We start from the raw sequence: 22,371 nt of genomic DNA, 5'->3' as shown, positions 1-22,371 counted from the left end.
TTGTCTTGATGAGCCCATTGTACATGTCTGCGTGGCACAGCAAAAAAACATATTCCTGGTTGCTGATGGTTTATCTGTCAGTGTACATCTGCAAATTACATTTTGAAATTGCAATATATAGCTTGCTGTAAGAGCAGAAACATTGTTCCTCCACATTTCCTTCCAGCTTGGGAAATCTTGGGAAGCTGTTGGGCCCTTTGCCTATGCACCCTGCCGCAGAAGATAACTACGGCTACGATGCTTGTGCTGTGCTGTGCCTGCCCTGTGTTCCCAACATCTTGGTGATTGCCACTGAATCAGGAATGCTGTATCACTGTGTGGTGTTGGAGGCTGAAGAGGATGATGAACAGACGGTTTGTGCAATTACCCTGTGATTTGTGTACTTTGCTTTCAACCATTTGCTGCTCATTGAGCAGATCAAATAGCAAATAACATAATCACTTATTGTTTGTTAAAATTATTTAAATAGTATACCCCACCACATACAGGCTGCAGAATAATGTGCATGAATGGCAAGTGTGTAAAGGCTGAGTGTAGGTAATAAATGCAGCGGAATATGTTGTTATGGGTAGGAGAACAAAGGTATATAGAAAAAATGCATAGCAGTGAAAAACGAAAAGAAATTGCCTGTGTCACCTTCACCTTCTCATTTTCTTGCCTCTCAATAATATGCATGTTTGCTTTTTTTTTTTTGTTTGCTTTTGAGAAAGATGTTGAGTAAAAATAAAAATATATTTATGCTTCCTGTAGACAGAGAAATCCTGGGACCAGCGCTCCGATCTCATCCCCTCCCTGTACGTATTTGAATGTGTTGAGTTGGAACTTGCTCTGAAGGTTGTTTCTGTGGAGACTGAAGATTCGCTGGAGTCTGATTTCTCATGCCCAATCCGCTTGCACAAAGGTAGGTGTCATTGTAAATTCATTCTGCCAGGCGAATATCCTGTTAAAAGAGCGCTGCCCCCCCCCCCCCCACCCACAAATCCCGTGAGGGGAAAAAGGCATGCAACCAGTTACTCATGGTTTTAGATCAATCACTGAGCAAGCTCATTTTACAAGTGAATTTGTAAGCTTGTCCCCTGGCAAGCTGTAATTTCTCCGGAACTGCCTTGGTTCCAGTTGCTTTGAATGCTATAAAGTAAAACCAGAAGGTGTTTTATGCCTCTGTGTTCCGAGGACCTGTAAGTACACTCTGGTCAACACCCAAATTTTCCCATCCCTCCTGCAATTCAGAAAAAGATGAAGACTTGTTTCTTCAAAGAACATCTCCACACAATAGGAGTCCTCATCCTTGACTGCTCTTCCTTACTGTATCCATGGGTTCACTCCTTGTTTATTGCACTCTTGCTCCCTAGCTAGGGGCAGCTACGCATGCATGCGTACATACATATTAACCTGAACCCATAATGCTTTCCATTGAGCATCTGAGGAAATGCAGAGCTTGGAGACAGACTAAATGACAGATTTATGTAAAGGGGAAAATTTTCATGCTGCCATTTAGGTGCTATACCGAAAAATAGACTAGGTAGAGGTCATTATAACTAAGGACTTGATGTAATCAACAATTAGGTGGAAGTATAAGGTTTTTAAAATGGAGGTGGTTAAAGTAGAAAAGGACACAGTTGGCGAAAGAGCAGAAATGTGCTTTTAACAGCATGTTTGAGATTGGAAAAATAGTGAGCCAGCTTGAGTTAAGAGAAAGTCCCAACCATTCAAAGCAGGAACAAAAGCATGTGAAGAGAACCTGAGGCATCTGTGAAAATTAAAACATTTCAAAGGGAGGCTGCCATCAAGCGAAACAGGAAAATATGGGCTATAGAATCGTCCCCACCCCCAATGTTAGTCTTGACATCGAGCTCAAAAGAAATAATTTACTCCAGTAAAAGCTCCCATAAACCTGGTATTGCAGTAATCTTTGTTTTACCCTCTTTTGTTAAGTGTCTCAACAAGACAAAATATGCTTGTGTTATTCCCACATGTGGTAGGGTTGTTTTCGGTCTTCCTGTACTTGTTTGTTTTGGGCATTTCATTGATCACTGACTTTGCGTCTGGTCAATTCACATAGTGCTATTTTAAACATGTATTCCCTTTCCCTCTGAGAGCTTGACTTGGGCACAGGCAGAAACTTGCTCCAAAATCTTTTCTCAGTTGTGCTCCAATTAGTACAAAGACAGGTGTCTGCTTGTTGATTCGCTCCATATAATACCTAGTGCCAGCCTGTAGGAAAGTACCATCTTGCCTGGCATGTTACCCCCATTTTTCACTGTATATATGTTGTTTTAGCTGCTAGCCAGGGCCCCAGTGCTCATAAGTGTGCCTGAATGTGTTACCTGTGTTATGACTAACTGTCTCACTGAGGCTCTGCTAATCAGAACCTCAGTGGTTATGCTCTCTCATTTCTTTAAAATTGTCACGAACAGTCTAGTGACCAATTTTACCAATTTACATTGGCTTACTGGAACACCCTTATAATTCCCTAGTATATGGTACTGAGGTACCCAGGGTATTGGGGTTCCAGGAGATCCCTATGGGCTGCAGCATTTCTTTTGCCACCCATAGGGAGCTCTGACAATTCTTACACAGGCCTGCCACTGCAGCCTGAGTGAAATAACGTCCACGTTATTTCACAGCCATTTTACACTGCACTTAAGTAACTTATAAGTCACCTATATGTCTAACCTTTACCTGGTAAAGTTTGGGTGCTAAGTTACTTAGTGTGAGGGCACCCTGGCACTAGCCACGGTGCCCCCACATTGTTCAGGGCCAATTCCCCGGACTTTGTGAGTGCGGGGACACCATTACACGCGTGCACTACATATAGGTCACCACCTATGTGTAGCTTCACGATGGTAACTCCGAATATGGCCATTTAACATGTCTAAGATCATGGTATTGCCCCCTCTATGCCATCCTGGCATCGTTGGTGCAATCCCATGATCCCACGGGTCTAGCACAGACCCTGGCACTGCCAAACTGCCTTTCCCGGGCTTTCACTGCAGCTGCTGCTGCTGCCAACCCCTCAGACAGGCTTCTGCCCTCCTGGGGTCCAGCCAGGCCTGGCCCAGGATGGCAGAACAAAGGACTTCCTCTGAGAGAGGGTGTTACACCCTCTCCCTTTGGAAAATGGTGTGAAGGCAGGGGAGGAGTAGCCTCCCCCAGCCTCTGGAAATGCTTTCATGGGCACACATGGTGCCCATTTCTGCATAAGCCAGTCTACACCGGTTCAGGGACCCCTCAGCCCTGCTCTGGCGCGAAACTGGACAAAGGGAAGGGGAGTGACCACTCCCCTGACCTGCACCTCCCCTGGGAGGTGCCCAAGGCTCCTCCAGTGTGCTCCAGACCTCTGCCATCTTGGAAACAGAGGTGCTGCTGGCACACTGGACTGCTCTGAGTGGCCAGGGCCAGCAGGTGACGTCAGAGACTCCTTCTGATAAGCTCCTTCAGGTGTTGCTAGCCTATCTTCTCTCCTAAGTAGCCAAACCCTCTTTTCTGGCTATTTAGGGTCTCTGCTTTGGGGATTTCCTTAGATAACGAATGCAAGAGCTCATCCGAGTTCCTCTGCATCTCTCTCTTCACCTTCTGCCAAGGAATCGACTGCTGACCGCGCTGGAAGCCTGCAAAACTGCAACAAATTAGCGAAGACGACTACTGCAACTCTGTAACGCTGATCCTGCCGCCTTCTCGACTGTTTTCCTGGTGGTGCACGCTGTGGGGGTAGTCTGCCTCCTCTCTGCACTAGAAGCTCCAAAGAAATCTCCCGTGGGTCGACGGAATCGTCCCCCTGCAACCGCAGGCACCAAAGAACTGCATCACCGGTACCCTGGGTCTCCTCTCAGCACGACGAGCGAGGTCCCTTGATTCCAGCAACTCTGTCCAAGTGACTCCCACAGTCCAGTGACTCTTCAGTCCAAGTTTGGTGGAGGTAAGTCCTTGCCTCCCCACGCCAGACTGCATTGCTGGGAACCGCGACTTTTGCAGCTTCTCCGGCCTCCGTGCACTTCCGGCGGAAATCCTTTGTGCACAGCCAAGCCTGGGTCCACGGCACTCTAACCTGCATTGCACGACTTTCTAAGTTGTCCTCCGGTGACGTGGGACTCCTTTGTGCGACTTCGGGTGAGCCCCGTTTCACTCCTCTTCGTAGTGCCTGTTCCGGCACTTCTGCGGGTGCTGCCTGCTTCTGAGAGGGCTCCTTGTCTTGCTCGACGCCCCCTCTGTCCCCAGACGCAATTGGCGACATCCTGGTCCCTCCTGGGCCACAGCAGCATCCAAAAACGCTAACCGCACGACTTGCAGCTAGCAAGGCTTGTTTGCGGTCTTTCTTCAGGAAAACACTTCTGCACGACTCTCCACGGCGTGAGGGATCCGTCCTCCAAAGGGGAAGTTCCTAGCCCTTGTCGTTCCTGCAGAAACCTCAGCTTCTACTGTCAAGTAGCAGCTTCTATGCACCCACCTCTGGCATTTCCTGGGCATCTGCCCGTCTCCGACTTGCTTGTGACTTTTAGACTTGGTCCCCTTGTTCCACAGGTACCCTCGACTGGAAATCCATCGTTGTTGCATTGCTGGTTTGTGTCTTTCCTGCAGAATTCCCCTATCACGACTTCTATGTCCTTTGGGGAACTTTAGTGCACTTTGCACTCACTTTTCAGGGTCTTAGGGTGGGCTATTTTTCTAACCCTTACTATTTTCTAATAGTCCCAGCGACCCTCTACAAGGTCACATAGGTTTGGGGTCCATTCGTGGTTCGCATTCCACTTTTGGAGTATATGGTTTGTGTTGCCCCTATCCCTATGTGTCCCCATTGCATCCTATTGTAACTATACATTGTTTGCACTGTTTTCTAATACTATTACTGCATATTTTGGTATTGTGTACATATATCTTGTGTATATTTGCTATCCTCATACTGAGGGTACTCACTTAGATACTTTTGGCATATTGTCATAAAAATAAAGTACCTTTATTTTTAGTATATCTGTGTATTGTGTTTTCTTATGATATTGTGCATATGACACTAGTGGTACTGTATGAGCTTCACACGTCTCCTAGTTCAGCCTAAGCTGCTCTGTTAAGCTACCATTATCTATCAGCCTAAGCTGCTAGACACCCTATACACTAATAAGGGATAACTGGGCCTGGTGCAAGGTACAAGTACCCCTAGGTACTCACTACAAGCCAGTCCAGCCTCCTACATTGGTTGTGCAGTGGTGGGATAAGTGCTTGCAACTACTTACCACTTTTGTCATTGTACTTTTCATAAGAGAAAAATATACAAAACAAGTTCAGTGTATGTACACCTAACCAAAAAGTTTTGCATTTCTTTTCTCACTTCTTTTCTAAAGTGCTGAAAAGTACTTCTAAACTTTCAAAAGGTTCTTAAAAAGTTGTAAAAGTTTTTTTTCTGTCTTTCTAAAAGTTCTGACAAACATTTTGTTCCTTTTTCTATCACTTTAACTCTTTTTAAAAATGTCTGGCACAGGCCAAACTGTTGATCTGTCCAAACTTGCTTATGATCACCTTAGCTGGAAAGGAGCAAGGAGTCTCTGCATAGAAAGAGGTATAAGTGTAGGTAAGAATCCCCCCAGAGAACTGTTGGTTAACATGCTTATAGAACAGGATAAGGCCAGAGGTGCCCCATCTGTTGAAAAAGTAGCTAATGGTTCCCAATCTGATCCAGGGACTACCCTAGAAAAAGATTCAGGAAAGAATCTTCCTAGCCTGCCCATTACAAGACAGCCTAGCATAGTTGGTACTGAGGTAGAGTCACACCATACTGATAGTGTTGTCTCACATCAGGGCAAGAGTGTTGCTTCACATCATAGTAGAAGTGATGTTTCTGTTAACCAAGCTGTTAGGATGCCCTCTGTAAGGGATGGTTCTCCTTCTGTACATTCTCACCATTCTTCTGTTTCAAGGAATGTCCCACCCACCCACCCTGATGACAGATTGTTAGAAAGGGAGCTCAATAGATTGAGAGTGGAACAAACCAGACTGAAGCTCAAGAAGCAAAAGCTGGATTTGGATAGACAGTCCTTAGAAGTGGAGAGGGAAAGACAGAAATTGGGTTTAGAAACCCATGGTGGCAGCAGCAGTATTCCCAATAGTCATCCTGCAAAAGAGCATGATTCTAGGAATCTGCACAAGATAGTTCCCCCTTATAAGGAGGGGGATGACATTAACAAGTGGTTTGCTGCACTTGAGAGAGCCTGTGTTGTACAGGATGTCCCTCAAAGGCAGTGGGCTGCTATCCTATGGCTATCATTTAGTGGAAAGGGTAGGGATAGGCTCCTTACTGTGAAAGAAAGTGATGCCAATAATTTTACAGTTCTTAAGAATGCACTCCTGGATGGTTATGGCTTAACCACTGAACAGTACAGGATGAAGTTCAGAGAGACCAAAAAGGAGTCTTCACAAGACTGGGTTGATTTTGTTGACCATTCAGTGAAGGCCTTGGAGGGGTGGTTACATGGCAATAAAGTTACTGATTATGAAAGCCTGTATAACTTGATCCTGAGAGAGCATATTCTTAATAATTGTGTGTCTGATTTGTTGCACCAGTACTTGGTGGACTCTGATCTGACCTCTCCCCAAGAATTGGGAAAGAAGGCAGACAAATGGGTCAAAACAAGGGTGAACAGAAATGTTCATACAGGGGGTGACAAAGATGGCAACAAGAAGAAGGATGGTAAGTCTTCTGACAAGGGTGGGGACAAATCTAAAAATGAGTCTTCATCAGGCCCACAAAAACACTCTGGTGGGGGTGGTGGGCCCAAATCCTCTTCTAATCAAAACAAAGAAAAGTAACCATGGTGCTATTTATGTAAAATAAAAGGCCATTGGACAACAGATCCCAGTTGTCCAAAGAAAAGCACCAAGCCTCCTACCACTACAACCCCTGCTGCTACACCTAGTGCCCCTAGTAATAGCAGTGGTGGTGGGAGCAAACCTACTAATAGCCAATCCAAGGGAGTAGCTGGGCTCACTTTTGGTAATTTAGTTGGGGTTGGTCTTGTTAGGGAGACCACATAGGCTGTGTTAGTCTCTGAGGGGGCTATTGATTTAGCCACCTTGGTTGCTTGTCCCCTTAACATGGATAAGTACAACCAACTGCCCCTAATAAATGGTGTTGAGGTTCAGGCCTACAGGGACACTGGTGCCAGTGTTACTATGGTAATAGAGAAACTGGTCCACCCTGAACAACACCTACTTGGTCACCAGTACCAAGTAACCGATGCTCACAACAACACACTTAGCCACACCATGGCTGTTGTAAATCTCAACTGGGGGGGGGGGGTTACTGGTCCAAAGAAAGTTGTGGTTGCCTCAGATTTACCTGTAGACTGTCTACTAGGGAATGATTTAGAGACATCAGCTTGGTCAGATGTGGAGTTGGAGGCCCATGCAGAAATGCTGGGCATCCCAGGGCATATTTTTGCTTTAACCAGGGCTCAGGCCAAAAAGCAAAAAGGACAGGGTGACTTGGATCCTGGAACAATGGACCAAGTGCTCCCTAAAGCTAGGGCTAGTAGAAGTAAAGCACTACCTACTACCCCTCCCTCTACAGTGGATTCTATTTCTGAGGAAGAAGAATTTCCACCCTGTGCAGAACCTACACCAGAGGAGCTGGAAGCAGACACTGCTGAGCTTTTGGGTAAAGGGGGGCCTGCCAGGGAGGAGCTGAGTGTGGCACAGCATACCTGTCCCACACTAGAGGGTCTAAGACAGCAAGCTGTGAAACAAGCAAATGGGGATGTCAGTGACTCTCACAGAGTTTACTGGGAGGACAACCTCTTGTACACTGAAGGAAGGGATCCTAAACCTGGAACTGCCAGGAGGTTAGTGATTCCTCGGGAGTACAGAAAGTTCCTCCTAACTCTTGCTCACGACATTCCCTTAGCTGGACATTTGGGGCAAATGAAAACTTGGGACAGGCTTGTTCCCTTGTTTCATTGGCCTAGAATGTCAGAGGACACAAAATAATTTTGTAAGTCCTGTGAAACCTGTCAAGCCAGTGGCAAGACAGGTGGCACCCCAAAGGCACCCCTTATTCCACTGCCTGTGGTTGGGGTTCCCTTTGAAAGGTTAGGTGTAAGGAAATGCCTCCTTGGCATGGTTACCCCCTGACTTTTTGCCTTTGCTGATGCTATGTTTTGAATTGAAAGTGTGCTGAGGCCTGCTAACCAGGCCCCAGCACCAGTGTTCTTTCCCTAACCTGTACTTTTGATTCCACAATTGGCACACCCTGGCATCCAGGTAAGTCCCTTGTAACTGGTACCCCTGGTACCAAGGGCCCTGATGCCAGGGAAGGTCTCTAAGGGCTGCAGCATGTCTTATGCCACCCTGGAGACCCCTCACTCAGCATAGACACACTGCTTGCCAGCTGGTGTGTGCTGGTGAGAACAAAATGAGTAAGTCGACATGGCACTCCCCTCAGGGTGCCATGCCAACCTCTCACTGCCTATGCAAGTATAGATAAGTCACCCCTCTAGCAGGCCTTACAGCCCTAAGGCAGGGTGCACTATACCATAGGTGAGGGCACCAGTGCATGAGCACTGTGCCCCTACCGTGTCTAAACAAAACCTTAGACATTGTAAGTGCAGGGTAGCCATAAGAGTATATGGTCTGGGAGTCTGTCAAACACGAACTTCACAGCACCATAATGGCTACACTGAAAACTGGGAAGTTTGGTATCAAACTTCTCAGCACAATAAATGCACACTGATGCCAGTGTACATTTTATTGTAAAATACACCCCAGAGGGCACCTTAGAGGTGCCCCCTGAAACCTTAACCGACTATCTGTGTAGGCTGACTGGTTCCAGCAGCCTGCCACAACAGAGACATGTTGCTGGCCCCATGGGGAGAGTGCCTTTGTAACTCTGAGGCCAGTAACAAAGCCTGCACTGGGTGGAGATGCTAACACCTCCCCCAGGCAGGAGCTGTAACACCTGGCGGTGAGCCTCAAAGGCTCACCCCTTTGTTCCAGCACCGCAGGACACTCCAGCTAGTGGAGTTGCCCGCCCCCTCCGGCCACGGCCCCCACTTTTGGCGGCAAGGCCGGAGGAAATAATGAGAATAACAAGGAGGAGTCACTGGCCAGTCAGGACAGCCCCTAAGGTGTCCTGAGCTGAAGTGACTCTAACTTTTAGAAATCCTCCATCTTGCAGATGGAGGATTCCCCCAATAGGATTAGGGATGTGACCCCCCTCCCCTTGGGAGGAGGCACAAAGAGGGTGTACCCACCCTCAGGGCTAGTAGCCATTGGCTACTAACCCCCCAGACCTAAACACGCCCTTAAATTTAGTATTTAAGGGCTTCCCTGAACCTAAGAATTTAGATTCCTGAAACCTACAAGAAGAAGAAGACTGCTGAGCTGAAAAACCCCTGCAGAAGAAGAATAGAAGACACCAACTGCTTTGGCCCCAGTCCTACCGGCCTGTCTCCTGCCTTCCAAAGAAACCTGCTCCAGCGACGCTTTCCCAAGGACCAGCAACCTCTGAATCCTCAGAGGACTGCCCTGCTTCAAGAAAGACAAGGAACTCCTGAGGACAGCGGCCCTGCTCCAAAAGACTGCAACTTTGTTTCAAAGGAGCAGATTTAAAGACCCCTGCAACTCCCCGCAAGAAGCGTGAGACTTGCAACACTGCACCCGGCGACCCCGACTCGACTGGTGGAGAACCAACACCTCAGGGAGGACCCTCCGGCGACTCCAAGACCGTGAGTAACCAAAGTTGTCCCCCCTGAGCCCCCACAGCGACGCCTGCAGAGGGAATCCCCAGGCCCCCCCCTGACCGCGACTGCCTGACTCTGAAATCCCGACGGCTGGAAAAGACCCTGCACCCGCAGCCCCCAGCACCTGAAGGAACGGAACTCCAGTGCAGGAGTGACCCCCAGGAGGCCCTCTCCCGTGCCCAGGTGGTGGCTACCCCGAGGAGCCCCCCCTTGCCTGCCTGCACCGCTGAAGAGATCCCTTGGTCTCTCATTCAAAACCATTGAAAACCCGACGCATGTTTGCACACTGCACCCGGCCGCCCCCGCGCTGCTGAGGGTGTACTTTTTGTGCTGACTTGTGTCCCCCCCGGTGCCCTGCAAAACCCCCCTGGTCTGCCCTCCAAAGACGCGGGTACTTACCTGCTGGCAGACTGGAACCGGGGCACCCCCTTCTCTCCATTGAAGCCTATGTGTTTTGGGCACCTCATTGACCTCTGCACCTGACCGGCCCTGAGCTGCTGGTGTGGTAACTTTGGGGTTGCTCTGAACCCCCAACGGTGGGCTACCTTGGACCCAAACCTGAGACTTGTAAGTGATTTACTTACCTGATAAAACTAACAATAACTTACCTCCCCCAGGAACTGTGAAAATTGCACTGTGTCCACTTTTAAAACAGCTATTTGTGTTTTATGTGAAAAGTATATATGCTATTGTAATTATTCAAAGTTCCAAAAGTACTTACCTGCAATACCTTTCAAATGAGATATTACATGTAGAATTTGAACCTGTGGTTCTTAAAATAAACTAAGAAAATATATTTTTCTATAACAAAACCTATTGGCTGGATTTGTCTCTGAGTGTGTGTTCCTCATTTATTGCCTGTGTGTATGTACAACAAATGCTTAACACTACTCCTTTGATAAGCCTACTGCTCGACCACACTACCACAAAATAGAGCATTTGTATTATCTCTTTTTGCCACTATCTTACCTCTAAGGTGAACCCTTGGACTCTGTGCATACTATTCCTTACTTTGAAATAGTACATACAGAGCCAACTTCCTACATTGGTGGATCAGCGGTGGGGTACAGACTTTGCATTTGCTGGACTACTCAGCCAATACCTGATCACACGACAAATTCCAAAAATTGTCATTAGAAATTGTTTTTGCAATTTAAAATTTTTCTAAATTCTTAAAAGACCTGCTAGGGCCTTGTGTTAGATCCTGTTTAGCATTTCTTTTAGAGTTTAAAAGTTTGGTAAAAGTTTGAATTAGATTCTAGAACTAGTTTTTAGATTCTTAAAAAGTATTCCAACTTTTAGAAGCATAATGTCTAGTGCAGAGATGAATGTGGTGGAACTCGACACCACACCATACCTCCATCTTAAGATGAGGGAGCTAAGGTCACTCTGTAAAATAAAGAAAATAGTAATGGGCCCCATACCTTCCAAACTACAGCTCGTTGAGCTGTTGGCAGAGTTTGAAAAGGCCAACCCCTCTGAGGATGGCAACACAGAGGATGATGATAGTGACTTGGAGGGTGATTCCCCCCTACCAGTCCTATCTAGGGAAGACAGGGCCTCTCAAGCCCTGACTCCAAGCATAATAGTCAGAGATGCTGGCTCCCTCACAGGAGGGACCAACCTCTCTGAAATCACTGAGGATAACTCCAGTGAAGAGGACATCCAGTTAGCCAGGATGGCCAAAAGATTGGCTTTGGAAAGACAGATCCTAGCCATAGAAAGGGAAAGACAAGAGATGGGCCTAGGACCCATCAATGGTGGCAGCAACTTAAATAGGGTCAGAGATTCTCCTGACATGTTGAAAATCCCAAAAGGGATTGTAACTAAATATGAAGATGGTGATGACATCACCAAATGGTTCACAGCTTTTGAGAGGGCTTGTGTAACCAGAAAAGTGAACAAATCTCACTGGGGTGCTCTCCTTTGGGAAAAGTTCACAGGAAAGTATAGGGATAGACTCCTCACACTCTCCGGAAAAGATGCAGAATCTTATGACCTCATGAAGGGTACCCTGATTGAGGGCTTTGGATTCTCCACTGAGGAGTATAGGATTAGATTCAGGGGGGCTCAAAAATCCTCGAGCCAGACCTGGGTTGACTTTGTAGACTACTCAGTAAAAACACTAGATGGTTGGATTCAAGGCAGTGGTGTAAGTAATTATGAAGGGCTGTACAATTTTTTTGTGAAAGAACACCTATTAAGTAATTGTTTCAATGATAAACTGCATCAGCATCTGGTAGACCTAGGACCAATTTCTCCCCAAGAATTGGAAAAGAAGGCGGACCATTGGGTCAAGACTAGGGTGTCCAAAACTTCCACAGGGGGTGACCAAAAGAAAGGGGTCACAAAACCTCCCCAGGGGAAGGGTGGTGAGACAGCCAAAAACAAAAATAGTAAAGAGTCTTCTACAGGCCCCCAAAAACCTGCACAGGAGGGTGGGCCCAGAGCCTCTTCACAAAACAATTCTGGGTACAAGGGTAAAAACTTTGATCCCAAAAAGGCCTGGTGTCATAGCTGTAGTCAGTCTGGACACCAAACTGGAGACAAGGCCTGTCCCAAGAAAGATACCACTTCTAACTCCACCCTAGCTAAAACTGGAATGGCCAGTCTCCAAGTGGGATCAACAGTGTGCCCAGAGCAAATCAGGTGTCGCACTGAAGCTACATTAGTCTCTGAGGGTGGGGTGGATTTAGCCACACTGGCTGCCTGGCCCCCTAACATGCAAAAATACAGGCAGCAGTTCTTAATTAATGGGACAAGTGTAGAGGGCCTGAGGGATACAGGTGCCAGTGTCACTATGGTGACAGAGAAACTGGTTTCCCCTGGCCAATACCTGACTGGACAAACCTATCCAGTCACCAATGCTGACAATCAAACTAAAGTACATCCCATGGCAATGGTAACTTTAGAGTGGGGAGGGGTCAATGGCCTGAAACAGGTGGTGGTCTCCTCAAATATCCCAGTAGTCTGTTTGCTTGGAAATGACCTGGAGTCCTCAGCATGGGCTGAGGTAGAACTGAAAACCCATGCAGCCATGCTGGGTATCCCTGAACTGGTGTGTGTCAAAACAAGGGCACAGTGCAAGGCACAGGGTGAAAAAGTAGAACTGGAGTCTGGAAGAAAGGCCCAGCCTACCAAGAGAAAAGGAAAGTCAGCTGGGAAACCAGCTGCAACACAACAAGAAAAAGAGAGCCTCTCTTCTCAGGAAGAAGTTCTGCCCGCTGAGGGAACTGAGCCTATGGAGCTGGAACCTTATCAGGTTGAGCTCTTAGGCCCAGGGGGACCCTCAAGGGAAGAGTTGTGTAAGGGACAAGAAACCTGTCCCTCTCTTGAAGGCTAGGCAGCAAGCTGCTGAAGAGTCCAAAGGCAAGAAAAATGGAACACATAGGGTCTATTGGGAAGATGGACTCCTGTACACTGAGGCAAGAGATCCCAAACCTGGTGCCACTAGGAGAGTGGTAGTGCCTCAGGGTTTCAGAGAGTTTATTCTGACCTTAGCCCATGATATTCCCCTTGCTGGGCATTTGAGACAAACCAAGACGTGGGAGAGGTTAGTCAACCACTTCTACTGGCCCAACATGTCCCAGAAGGTTAAGGAGTTTTGCACCTCCTGTACCACCTGTCAAGCCAGTGGTAAGACAGGTGGACATCCAAAGGCCCCCCTCATTCCACTTCCAGTGGTGGGGGTCCCCTTTGAAAGAGTGGGTGTGGACATAGTGGGTCCACTTTAACCTCTCACAGCCTCAGGAAATATGTACATCCTAGTAGTAGTGGATCATGCTACTAGGTATCCTGAAGCTATTCCCCTTAGGTCGACTACTGCCCCTGCAGTGGCCAAGGCCCTCATTGGTATCTTTACCAGAGTGGGCTTCCCTAAGGAGGTGGTGTCTGACAGAGGTACCAACTTCATGTCAGCATACCTGAAACACATGTGGAATGAGTGTGGAGTGACTTATAAATTCACTACACCCTATCATCCACAAACTAATGGCCTTGTTGAGAGATTCAACAAGACATTAAAGGGCATGATCATGGGGCTCCCAGAAAAACTCAAAAGGAGATGGGATGTCCTCTTGCCATGTCTGCTTTTCGCTTACAGAGAGGTGCCTCAGAAGGGAGTAGGGCTCTCACCCTTTGAACTTCTGTTTGGCGACCCTGTAAGGGGACCACTTGCTCTTGTTAAAGAAGGCTGGGAGAGACCTCTTCATGAGCCTAAACAAGACATAGTGGACTATGTACTTGGCCTTCGCTCAAGGATGGCAGAGTACATGGAAAAGGCAAGTAAAAACCTTGAGGCCAGCCAACAGCTCCAGAAGTTTTGGTATGACCAAAAGGCTGCACTGGTTGAATTTCAACCAGGGCAGAAAGTCTGGGTTTTGGAGCCTGTGGCTCCCAGGGCACTTCAGGACAAATGGAGTGGCCCTTACCCAGTGCTAGAGAGGAAGAGTCAGGTCACCTACCTGGTAGACCTGGGCACAAGCAGGAGCCCCAAGAGGGTGATCCATGTGAACCGCCTTAAGCTCTTCCATGACAGGGCTGATGTAAATCTGTTAATGGTAACAGATGAGGATCCGGAAGCTGAGAGTGAACCTCTCCCTGATCTTCTGTCATCAAACCCTAATGATGGCTCAGTGGATGGTATGATCTATTCAGACACCCTCTCTGGCCAACAGCAATCTGAGTGTAGGAAAGTCCTGCAACAGTTTGCTGAGCTCTTTTCCCTAACCCCTGGTCAGACACACCTGTGTACCCATGATGTGGACACAGGAGACAGCATGCCTGTCAAAAACAAAATATTCAGACAGTCTGATCAAGTTAAGGAAAGCATCAAGGTGGAAGTCCACAAGATGCTGGAATTGGGAGTAATCGAGCACTCTGACAGCCCCCAAACCTCACACCAAAGATGGAAAGAGAGAGATGAGGTTTTGTGTGGACTACAGAGGACTTAACTCTGTCACCAAGACAGATGCCCATCCCATTCCTAGAGCTGATGAGCTGATTGATAAAATAGGGGCTGCCAAATTCTTAAGTACCTTTGACTTAACAGCAGGGTACTGGCAAATCAGAATGGCCCCTGGAGCAAAAGAAAAGACAGCATTCTCCACACCTGATGGGCATTATCAGTTCACTGTTATGCCCTTTGGTTTAAAGAATGCCCCTGCCACCTTCCAAAGGTTGGTGAATCAAGTCCTTGCTGGCTTGGAGTCCTTCAGTGCAGCTTATCTTGACGATATTGCTGTCTTTAGCTCCAACTGGCAGGATCACCTGGTCCACCTGAAGAAGGTTTTGAAGGCTCTGCAATCAGCAGGCCTCTCTATCAAGGCATCCAAATGCCAGATATGTCAGGGGACTGTGGTTTACTTGGGACCTTGTAGGTGGAGGCCAAGTTCAGCCACTCCAGCCTAAGATCCAGACTATTCTGGACTGGGCAGCTCCAAAAACCCAGACTCAAGTCAGGGCATTCCTTGGCTTGACTGGGTACTATAGGAGGTTTGTGAAGGGATATGGATCCATTGTGACAGCCCTCACAGAACTCACCTCCAAGAAAATGCCCAAGAAAGTAAACTGGTCTGTCGAATGCCAACAGGCCTTTGACACCCTGAAACAAGCTATGTGCACAGCACCAGTTCTAAAAGCTCCAGATTACTCCAAGCAATTCATTGTGCAAACAGATGCCTCTGAACATGGGATAGGGGCAGTTTTGTCCCAAACAAATGATGATGGCCTTGACCAGCCTGTTGCTTTCATTAGCAGGAGGTTACTCCCCAGGGAGCAGCGTTGGAGTGCCATTGAGAGGGAGGCCTTTGCTGTGGTTTGGTCCCTGAAGAAGCTGAGACCATACCTCTTTGGTACTTACTTCCTAGTTCAGACTGACCACAGACCTCTCAGATGGCTGATGCAAATGAAAGGTGAAAATCCAAAACTGTTGAGGTGGTCCATCTCCCTACAGGGAATGGACTTTATAGTGGGACACAGACCTGGGACTGCCCATGCCAATGCCAATGCAGATGGCCTTTCCAGGTTCTTCCACTTAGAAAATGAAGACTCTCTTGGGAAAGGTTAGTCTCATCCTCTTTCGTTTGGGGGGGGTTGTGTAAGGAAATGCCTCCTTGGCATGGTTACCCCCTGACTATTTGCCTTTGCTGATGCTATGTTTTGAATTGAAAGTGTGCTGAGGCCTGCTAACCAGGCCCCAGCACCAGTGTTCTTTCCCTAACCTGTACTTTTGATTCCACAATTGGCACACCCTGGCATCCAGGTAAGTCCCTTGTAACTGGTACCCCTGGTACCAAGGGCCCTGATGCCAGGGAAGGTCTCTAAGGGCTGCAGCATGTCTTATGCCACCCTGGAGACCCCTCACTCAGCACAGACACACTGCTTGCCAGCTGGTGTGTGCTGGTGAGAACAAAATGAGTAAGTCGACATGGCACTCCCCTCAGGGTGCCATGCCAGCCTCTCACTGCCTATGCAAGTATAGATAAGTCACCCCTCTAGCAGGCTTTACAGCCCTAAGGCAGGGTGCACTATACCATAGGTGAGGGCACCAGTGCATGAGCACTGTGCCCCTACAGTGTCTAAACAAAACCTTAGACATTGTAAGTGCAGGGTAGCCATAAGAGTATATGGTCTGGGAGTCTGTTTTACACGAACTCCACAGCACCATAATGGCTACACTGAAAACTGGGAAGTTTGGTATCAAACTTCTCAGCACAATAAATGCACACTGATGCCAGTGTACATTTTATTGTAAAATACACCCCAGAGGGCACCTTAGAGGTGCCCCCTGAAACCTTAACCGACTATCTGTGTAGGCTGACTGGTTCCAGCAGCCTGCCACAACCGAGACATGTTGCTGGCCCCATGGGGAGAGTGCCTTTGTCACTCTGAGGCCAGTAACAAAGCCTGCACTGGGTGGAGATGCTAACACCTCCCCCAGGCAGGAGCTGTAACACCTGGCGGTGAGCCTCAAAGGCTCACCCCTTTGTTCCAGCACCGCAGGACACTCCAGCTAGTGGAGTTGCCCGCCCCCTCCGGCCACGGCCCCCACTTTTGGCGGCAAGGCCGGAGGAAATAATGAGAATAACAAGGAGGAGTCACTGGCCAGTCAGGACAGCCCCTAAGGTGTCCTGAGCTGAAGTGACTCTAACTTTTAGAAATCCTCCATCTTGCAGATGGAGGATCCCCCCAATAGGATTAGGGATGTGACCCCCTCCCCTTGGGAGGAGGCACAAAGAGGGTGTACCCACCCTCAGGGCTAGTAGCCATTGGCTACTAACCCCCCCAGACCTAAACACGCCCTTAAATTTAGTATTTAAGGGCTTCCCTGAACCTAAGAATTTAGATTCCTGAAACCTACAAGAAGAAGAAGACTGCTGAGCTGAAAAACCCCTGCAGAGGAAGAACAGAAGACACCAACTGCTTTGGCCCCAGTCCTACCGGCCTGTCTCCTGCCTTCCAAAGAAACCTGCTCCAGCGACGCTTTCCCAAGGACCAGCAACCTCTGAATCCTCAGAGGACTGCCCTGCTTCAAGAAAGACAAGGAACTCCCGAGGACAGCGGCCCTGCTCCAAAAGACTGCAACTTTGTTTCAAAGGAGCAGATTTAAAGACCCCTGCAACTCCCCGCAAGAAGCGTGAGACTTGCAACACTGCACCCGGCGACCCCGACTCGACTGGTGGAGAACCAACACCTCAGGGAGGACCCTCCGGCGACTCCAAGACCGTGAGTAACCAAAGTTGTCCCCCCTGAGCCCTCACAGCGACGCCTGCAGAGGGAATCCTCAGGCCCCCCCTGACCGCGACTGCCTGACTCTGAAATCCCGACGGCTGGAAAAGACCCGGCACCCGCAGCCCCCAGCACCTGAAGGAACGGAACTCCAGTGCAGGAGTGACCCCCAGGAGGCCCTCTCCCGTGCCCAGGTGGTGGCTACCCCGAGGAGCCCCCCCCTTGCCTGCCTGCACCGCTGAAGAGATCCCTTGGTCTCTCATTGAAAACCATTGAAAACCCGACGCGTGTTTGCACACTGCACCCGGCCGCCCCCGCGCTGCTGAGGGTGTACTTTTTGTGCTGACTTGTGTCCCCCCCCGGTGCCCTACAAAACCCCCCTGGTCTACCCTCCAAAGACGCGGGTACTTACCTGCTGGCAGACTGGAACCGGGGCACCCCCTTCTCTCCATTGAAGCCTATGTGTTTTGGGCACCTCTTTGACCTCTGCACCTGACCGGCCCTGAGCTGCTGGTGTGGTAACTTTGGGGTTGTTCTGAACCCCCAACGGTGGGCTACCTTGGACCCAAACCTGAGACTTGTAAGTGATTTACTTACCTGATAAAACTAACAATAACTTACCTCCCCCAGGAACTGTGAAATTGCACTGTGTCCACTTTTAAAACAGCTATTTGTGTTTTATGTGAAAAGTATATATGCTATTGTAATTATTCAAAGTTCCAAAAGTACTTACCTGCAATACCTTTCAAATGAGATATTACATGTAGAATTTGAACCTGTGGTTCTTAAAATAAACTAAGAAAAGATATTTTTCTATAACAAAACCTATTGGCTGGATTTGTCTCTGAGTGTGTGTTCCTGATTTATTGCCTGTGTGTATGTACAACAAATGCTTAACACTACTCCTTTGATAAGCCTACTGCTCGACCACACTACCACAAAATAGAGCATTAGTATTATCTCTTTTTGCCACTATCTTACCTCTAAGGTGAACCCTTGGACTCTGTGCATACTATTCCTTACTTTGAAATAGTGCATACAGAGCCAACTTCCTACAGTAGGGGTTGACATAGTTGGCCCCCTTGACCCTCCTACTGCTTCAGGCAATGGGTTTATCTTGGTGGTAGTGGACCATGCCACAAGATATCCTGAAGCAATTCCTCTAAGGACCACTACAGCAACTGCAGTGGCAAAGGCCCTCCTGGGAATATTTTCCAGGGTGGGCTTCCCAAAGGAGGTAGTATCAGACAGGGGAAGCAGTTTCATGTCTGCTTACTTAAAGGCCATGTGGAAGGAGTGTGGTGTGACATACAAGTTCACTACACCCTATCATCCACAAACAAATGGACTGGTAGAGAGATTTAACAAAACTCTCAAAGGCATGATTATGGGACTCCCTGAAAAACTCCGCAGGAGATGGGATATCCTTTTACCATGCCTCCTTTTTGCTTACAGGGAGGTACCCCAGAAAGGAGTGGGCTTCAGCCCCTTTGAACTCCTCTTTGGACACCCAGTAAGAGGTCCTCTAACACTTGTCAAGGAGGGTTGGGAACAACCTTTAAAAGCTCCAAAGCAAGACATAGTGGACTATCTACTTGGCCTCAGATCTAGGATGGCTGAGTACATGAAAAAGGCCAGTAAAAACCTTCAGGCCATCCAAGAGCTCCAAAAGCAATGGCATGACCAGAAGGCTGTTTTGGTTCAGTACCAACCAGGGCAGAAAGTGTGGGTCTTGGAGCCTGTGGCCCCAAGAGCACTCCAAGATAAATGGAGTGGACCCCACATAATTGTTGAAAAGAAGGGTGAAGTCACCTACTTAGTTGACTTAGGCACTGCCAGGAGTCCCCTTAGGGTGCTCCATGTCAATCGCCTGAAACCCTACTATGACAGGGCTGATCTCACCCTGCTCATGGCAACTGATGAGGGACAGGAAGAAGAGAGTGACCCTCTCCCTGATCTCTTCTCTTCCACAGAGCAAGATGCTCTAGTGGAAGGTGTAGTTTTGGCTGATTGTCTCACTGCTGAGCAGAGAGACCATTGCATAAATCTCCTGGGTCAGTTTTCTGAACTCTTCTCTACTGTGCCAGGTACCACTTCTTGGTGTGAGCACACTATAGATACTGGAGACAGCTTGCCTGTCAAAATCTATAGGCAGCCTGACCATGTCAGAGACTGCATAAAGCAAGAGGTGCAGAAAATGTTAGAACTGGGAGTGGTTGTGCACTCTGAAAGTCCATGGGCTTCTCCTGTGGTACTTGTACCAAAACCTCATTCCAAGGATGGAAAAAAGGAAATGCGGTTTTGTGTTGACTACAGAGGTCTCAACCAGGTAACCAAAACTGATGCTCACCCTATACCCAGGGCAGATGAGCTCATAGATACACTGGCATCTGCCAAGTATCTAAGCACTTTTGACTTGACTGCAGGGTATTGGCAGATCAAATTATCAGAAGATGCAAAAGCAAAAACTGCATTTTCAACCATTGGAGGACATTACCAATTCACAGTAATGCCTTTTGGTTTGAAAAATGCACCTGCCACTTTTCAGAGGTTGGTGAATACAGTCCTGCAAGGGCTGGAAGCTTTTAGTGCAGCATATCTGGACGATATAGCTGTCTTTAGCTCCAGTTGGGATGATCACCTGGTCCACCTATGGAAAGTTTTGGAGGCCCTGCAAAAAGCAGGCCTCACTATCAAGGCTTCAAAGTGCCAGATAGGGCAGGGGAAGGTAGTTTATCTGGGACACCTGGTTGGTGGAGACCAGATTGCACCACTTCAGGGGAAAATCCAAGCTATTATAGATTGGGTTCCCCCTACTACTCAGACCCAGGTGAGAGCCTTTTTAGGCCTCACTGGGTATTACAGGAGGTTCATTAAGAACTATGGCTCCATTGCAGCCCCTCTTAATGACCTCACATCCAAGAAAATGCCTAAGAAGGTATTATGGACAGCTAGCTGTCAGAAAGCTTTTGAGGAGCTGAAGCAGGCCATGTGCTCTGCACCTGTCCTGAAAAGCCCTTGCTACTCTAAAAGAATTCTATGTCCAAACTGATGCATCTGAATTAGGAGTAGGGGCAGTCCTATCACAACTTAATTCTGAGGGCCAGGATCAACCTGTTGCTTTTATTAGTAGAAGGTTGACCCCTAGAGAAAAGCGTTGGTCTGCCATTGAGAGGGAGGCCTTTGCTGTGGTCTGGGCACTGAAGAAGTTGAGGCCATACCTGTTTGGCACTCACTTCATTGTTCAGACAGACCACAAACCTCTACTTTGGCTAAAACAAATGAAAGGTGAAAATCCTAAATTATTGAGGTGGTCCATATCCCTACAGGGAATGGACTATACAGTGGAACATAGACCTGGGAGTACCCACTCCAATGCAGATGGACTCTCCAGATATTTCCACTTAGACAATGAAGACTCATCAGGTCATGGCTAGTCTTATTGTCCTTCGTTTGGGGGGGGGGGAGAGGGTTGTGTAGGAAAGTACCATCTTGCCTGGCATGTTACCCCCATTTTTCACTGTATATATGTTGTTTTAGTTGAATGTGTCACTGGGACCCTGCTAGCCAGGGCCCCAGTGCTCATAAGTGTGCCTGAATGTGTTACCTGTGTTATGACTAACTGTCTCACTGAGGCTCTGCTAATCAGAACCTCAGTGGTTATGCTCTCTCATTTCTTTCAAATTGTCACTAACAGGCTAGTGACCAATTTTACTAATTTACATTGGTTTACTGGAACACCCTAATTCCCTAGTATATGGTACTGAGGTACCCAGGGTTTTGGGGTTCCAGGAGATCCCTATGGGCTGCAGCATTTCTTTTGCCACCCATAGGGAGCTCTGACAATTCTTACACAGGCCTGCCACTGCAGCCTGAGTGAAATAACGTCCACGTTATTTCACAGCCATTTTACACTGCACTTAAGTAACTTATAAGTGACCTATATGTCTAACCTTTACCTGGTAAAGGTTGGGTGCTAAGTTACTTAGTGTGAGGGCACCCTGGCACTAGCCAAGGTGCCCCCACATTGTTCAGGGCTAATTCCCCGGACTTTGTGAGTGCGGGGACACCATTACACGCGTGCACTACATATAGGTCACTACCTATATGTAGCTTCACAATGGTAACTCCGAATATGGCCATGTAACATGTCTAAGATCATGGAATTGCCCCCTCTATGCCATCCTGGCATCGTTGGTGCTATCCCATGATCCCACGGGTCTCTAGCACAGACCCTGGCACTGCCAAACTGCCTTTCCCGGGGTTTCACTGCAGCTGCTGCTGCTGCCAACCCCTCAGACAGGCTTCTGCCCTCCTGGGGTCCAGCCAGGCCTGGCCCAGGATGGCAGAACAAAGGACTTCCTCTGTGAGGTGTTACACCCTCTCCCTTTGGAAAATGGTGTGAAGGCAGGGGAGAAGTAGCCTCCCCCAGCCTCTGGAAATGCTTTCATGGGCACACATGGTGCCCATTTCTGCATAAGCCAGTCTACACCGGTTCAGGGACCCCTCAGCCCTGCTCTGGCGCGAAACTGGACAAAGGGAAGGGGAGAGACCACTCCCCTGACCTGCACCTCCCCTGGGAGGTGCCCAGGGCTCCTCCAGTGTGCTCCAGACCTCTGCCATCTTGGAAACAGAGGTGCTGCTGGCACACTGGACTGCTCTGTGTGGCCAGGGCCAGCAGGTGACGTCAGAGACTCCTTCTGATAGGCTAGCAACACCTGAAGGAGCCTATCTTCTCTCCTAAGTAGCCAAACCCTCTTTTCTGGCTATTTAGGGTCTCTGCTTTGGGGATTTCCTTAGATAACGAATGCAAGAGCTCATCCGAGTTCCTCTGCATCTCTCTCTTCACCTTCTGCCAAGGAATCGACTGCTGACCGCGCTGGAAGCCTGCAAAACTGCCACAAAGTAGCGAAGACGA

At 48.2% G+C, this 22,371-nt stretch overlaps 1 protein-coding gene across 1 annotated transcript in view; it reads left to right on the top strand.

Annotated features, from left to right (window-relative positions):
* NUP88 (nucleoporin 88) overlaps positions 1-22,371 on the top strand; it is a 249,669-nt gene that overhangs the window by 55,974 nt on the left and 171,324 nt on the right. Inside the window, exons 6-7 of the mRNA XM_069226670.1 lie at positions 167-353; positions 751-901. Of these exons, the coding sequence (XP_069082771.1) occupies positions 167-353; positions 751-901 (338 nt within the window). The remainder of the gene's footprint in view (positions 1-166; positions 354-750; positions 902-22,371) is intronic.

This window comes from Pleurodeles waltl, chromosome 3_2 (genome assembly GCF_031143425.1).
Source record: "Pleurodeles waltl isolate 20211129_DDA chromosome 3_2, aPleWal1.hap1.20221129, whole genome shotgun sequence".
NCBI classification, from domain to species: domain Eukaryota; kingdom Metazoa; phylum Chordata; class Amphibia; order Caudata; family Salamandridae; genus Pleurodeles; species Pleurodeles waltl.
This window is presented reverse-complemented; position numbering and strand designations above follow the sequence as displayed.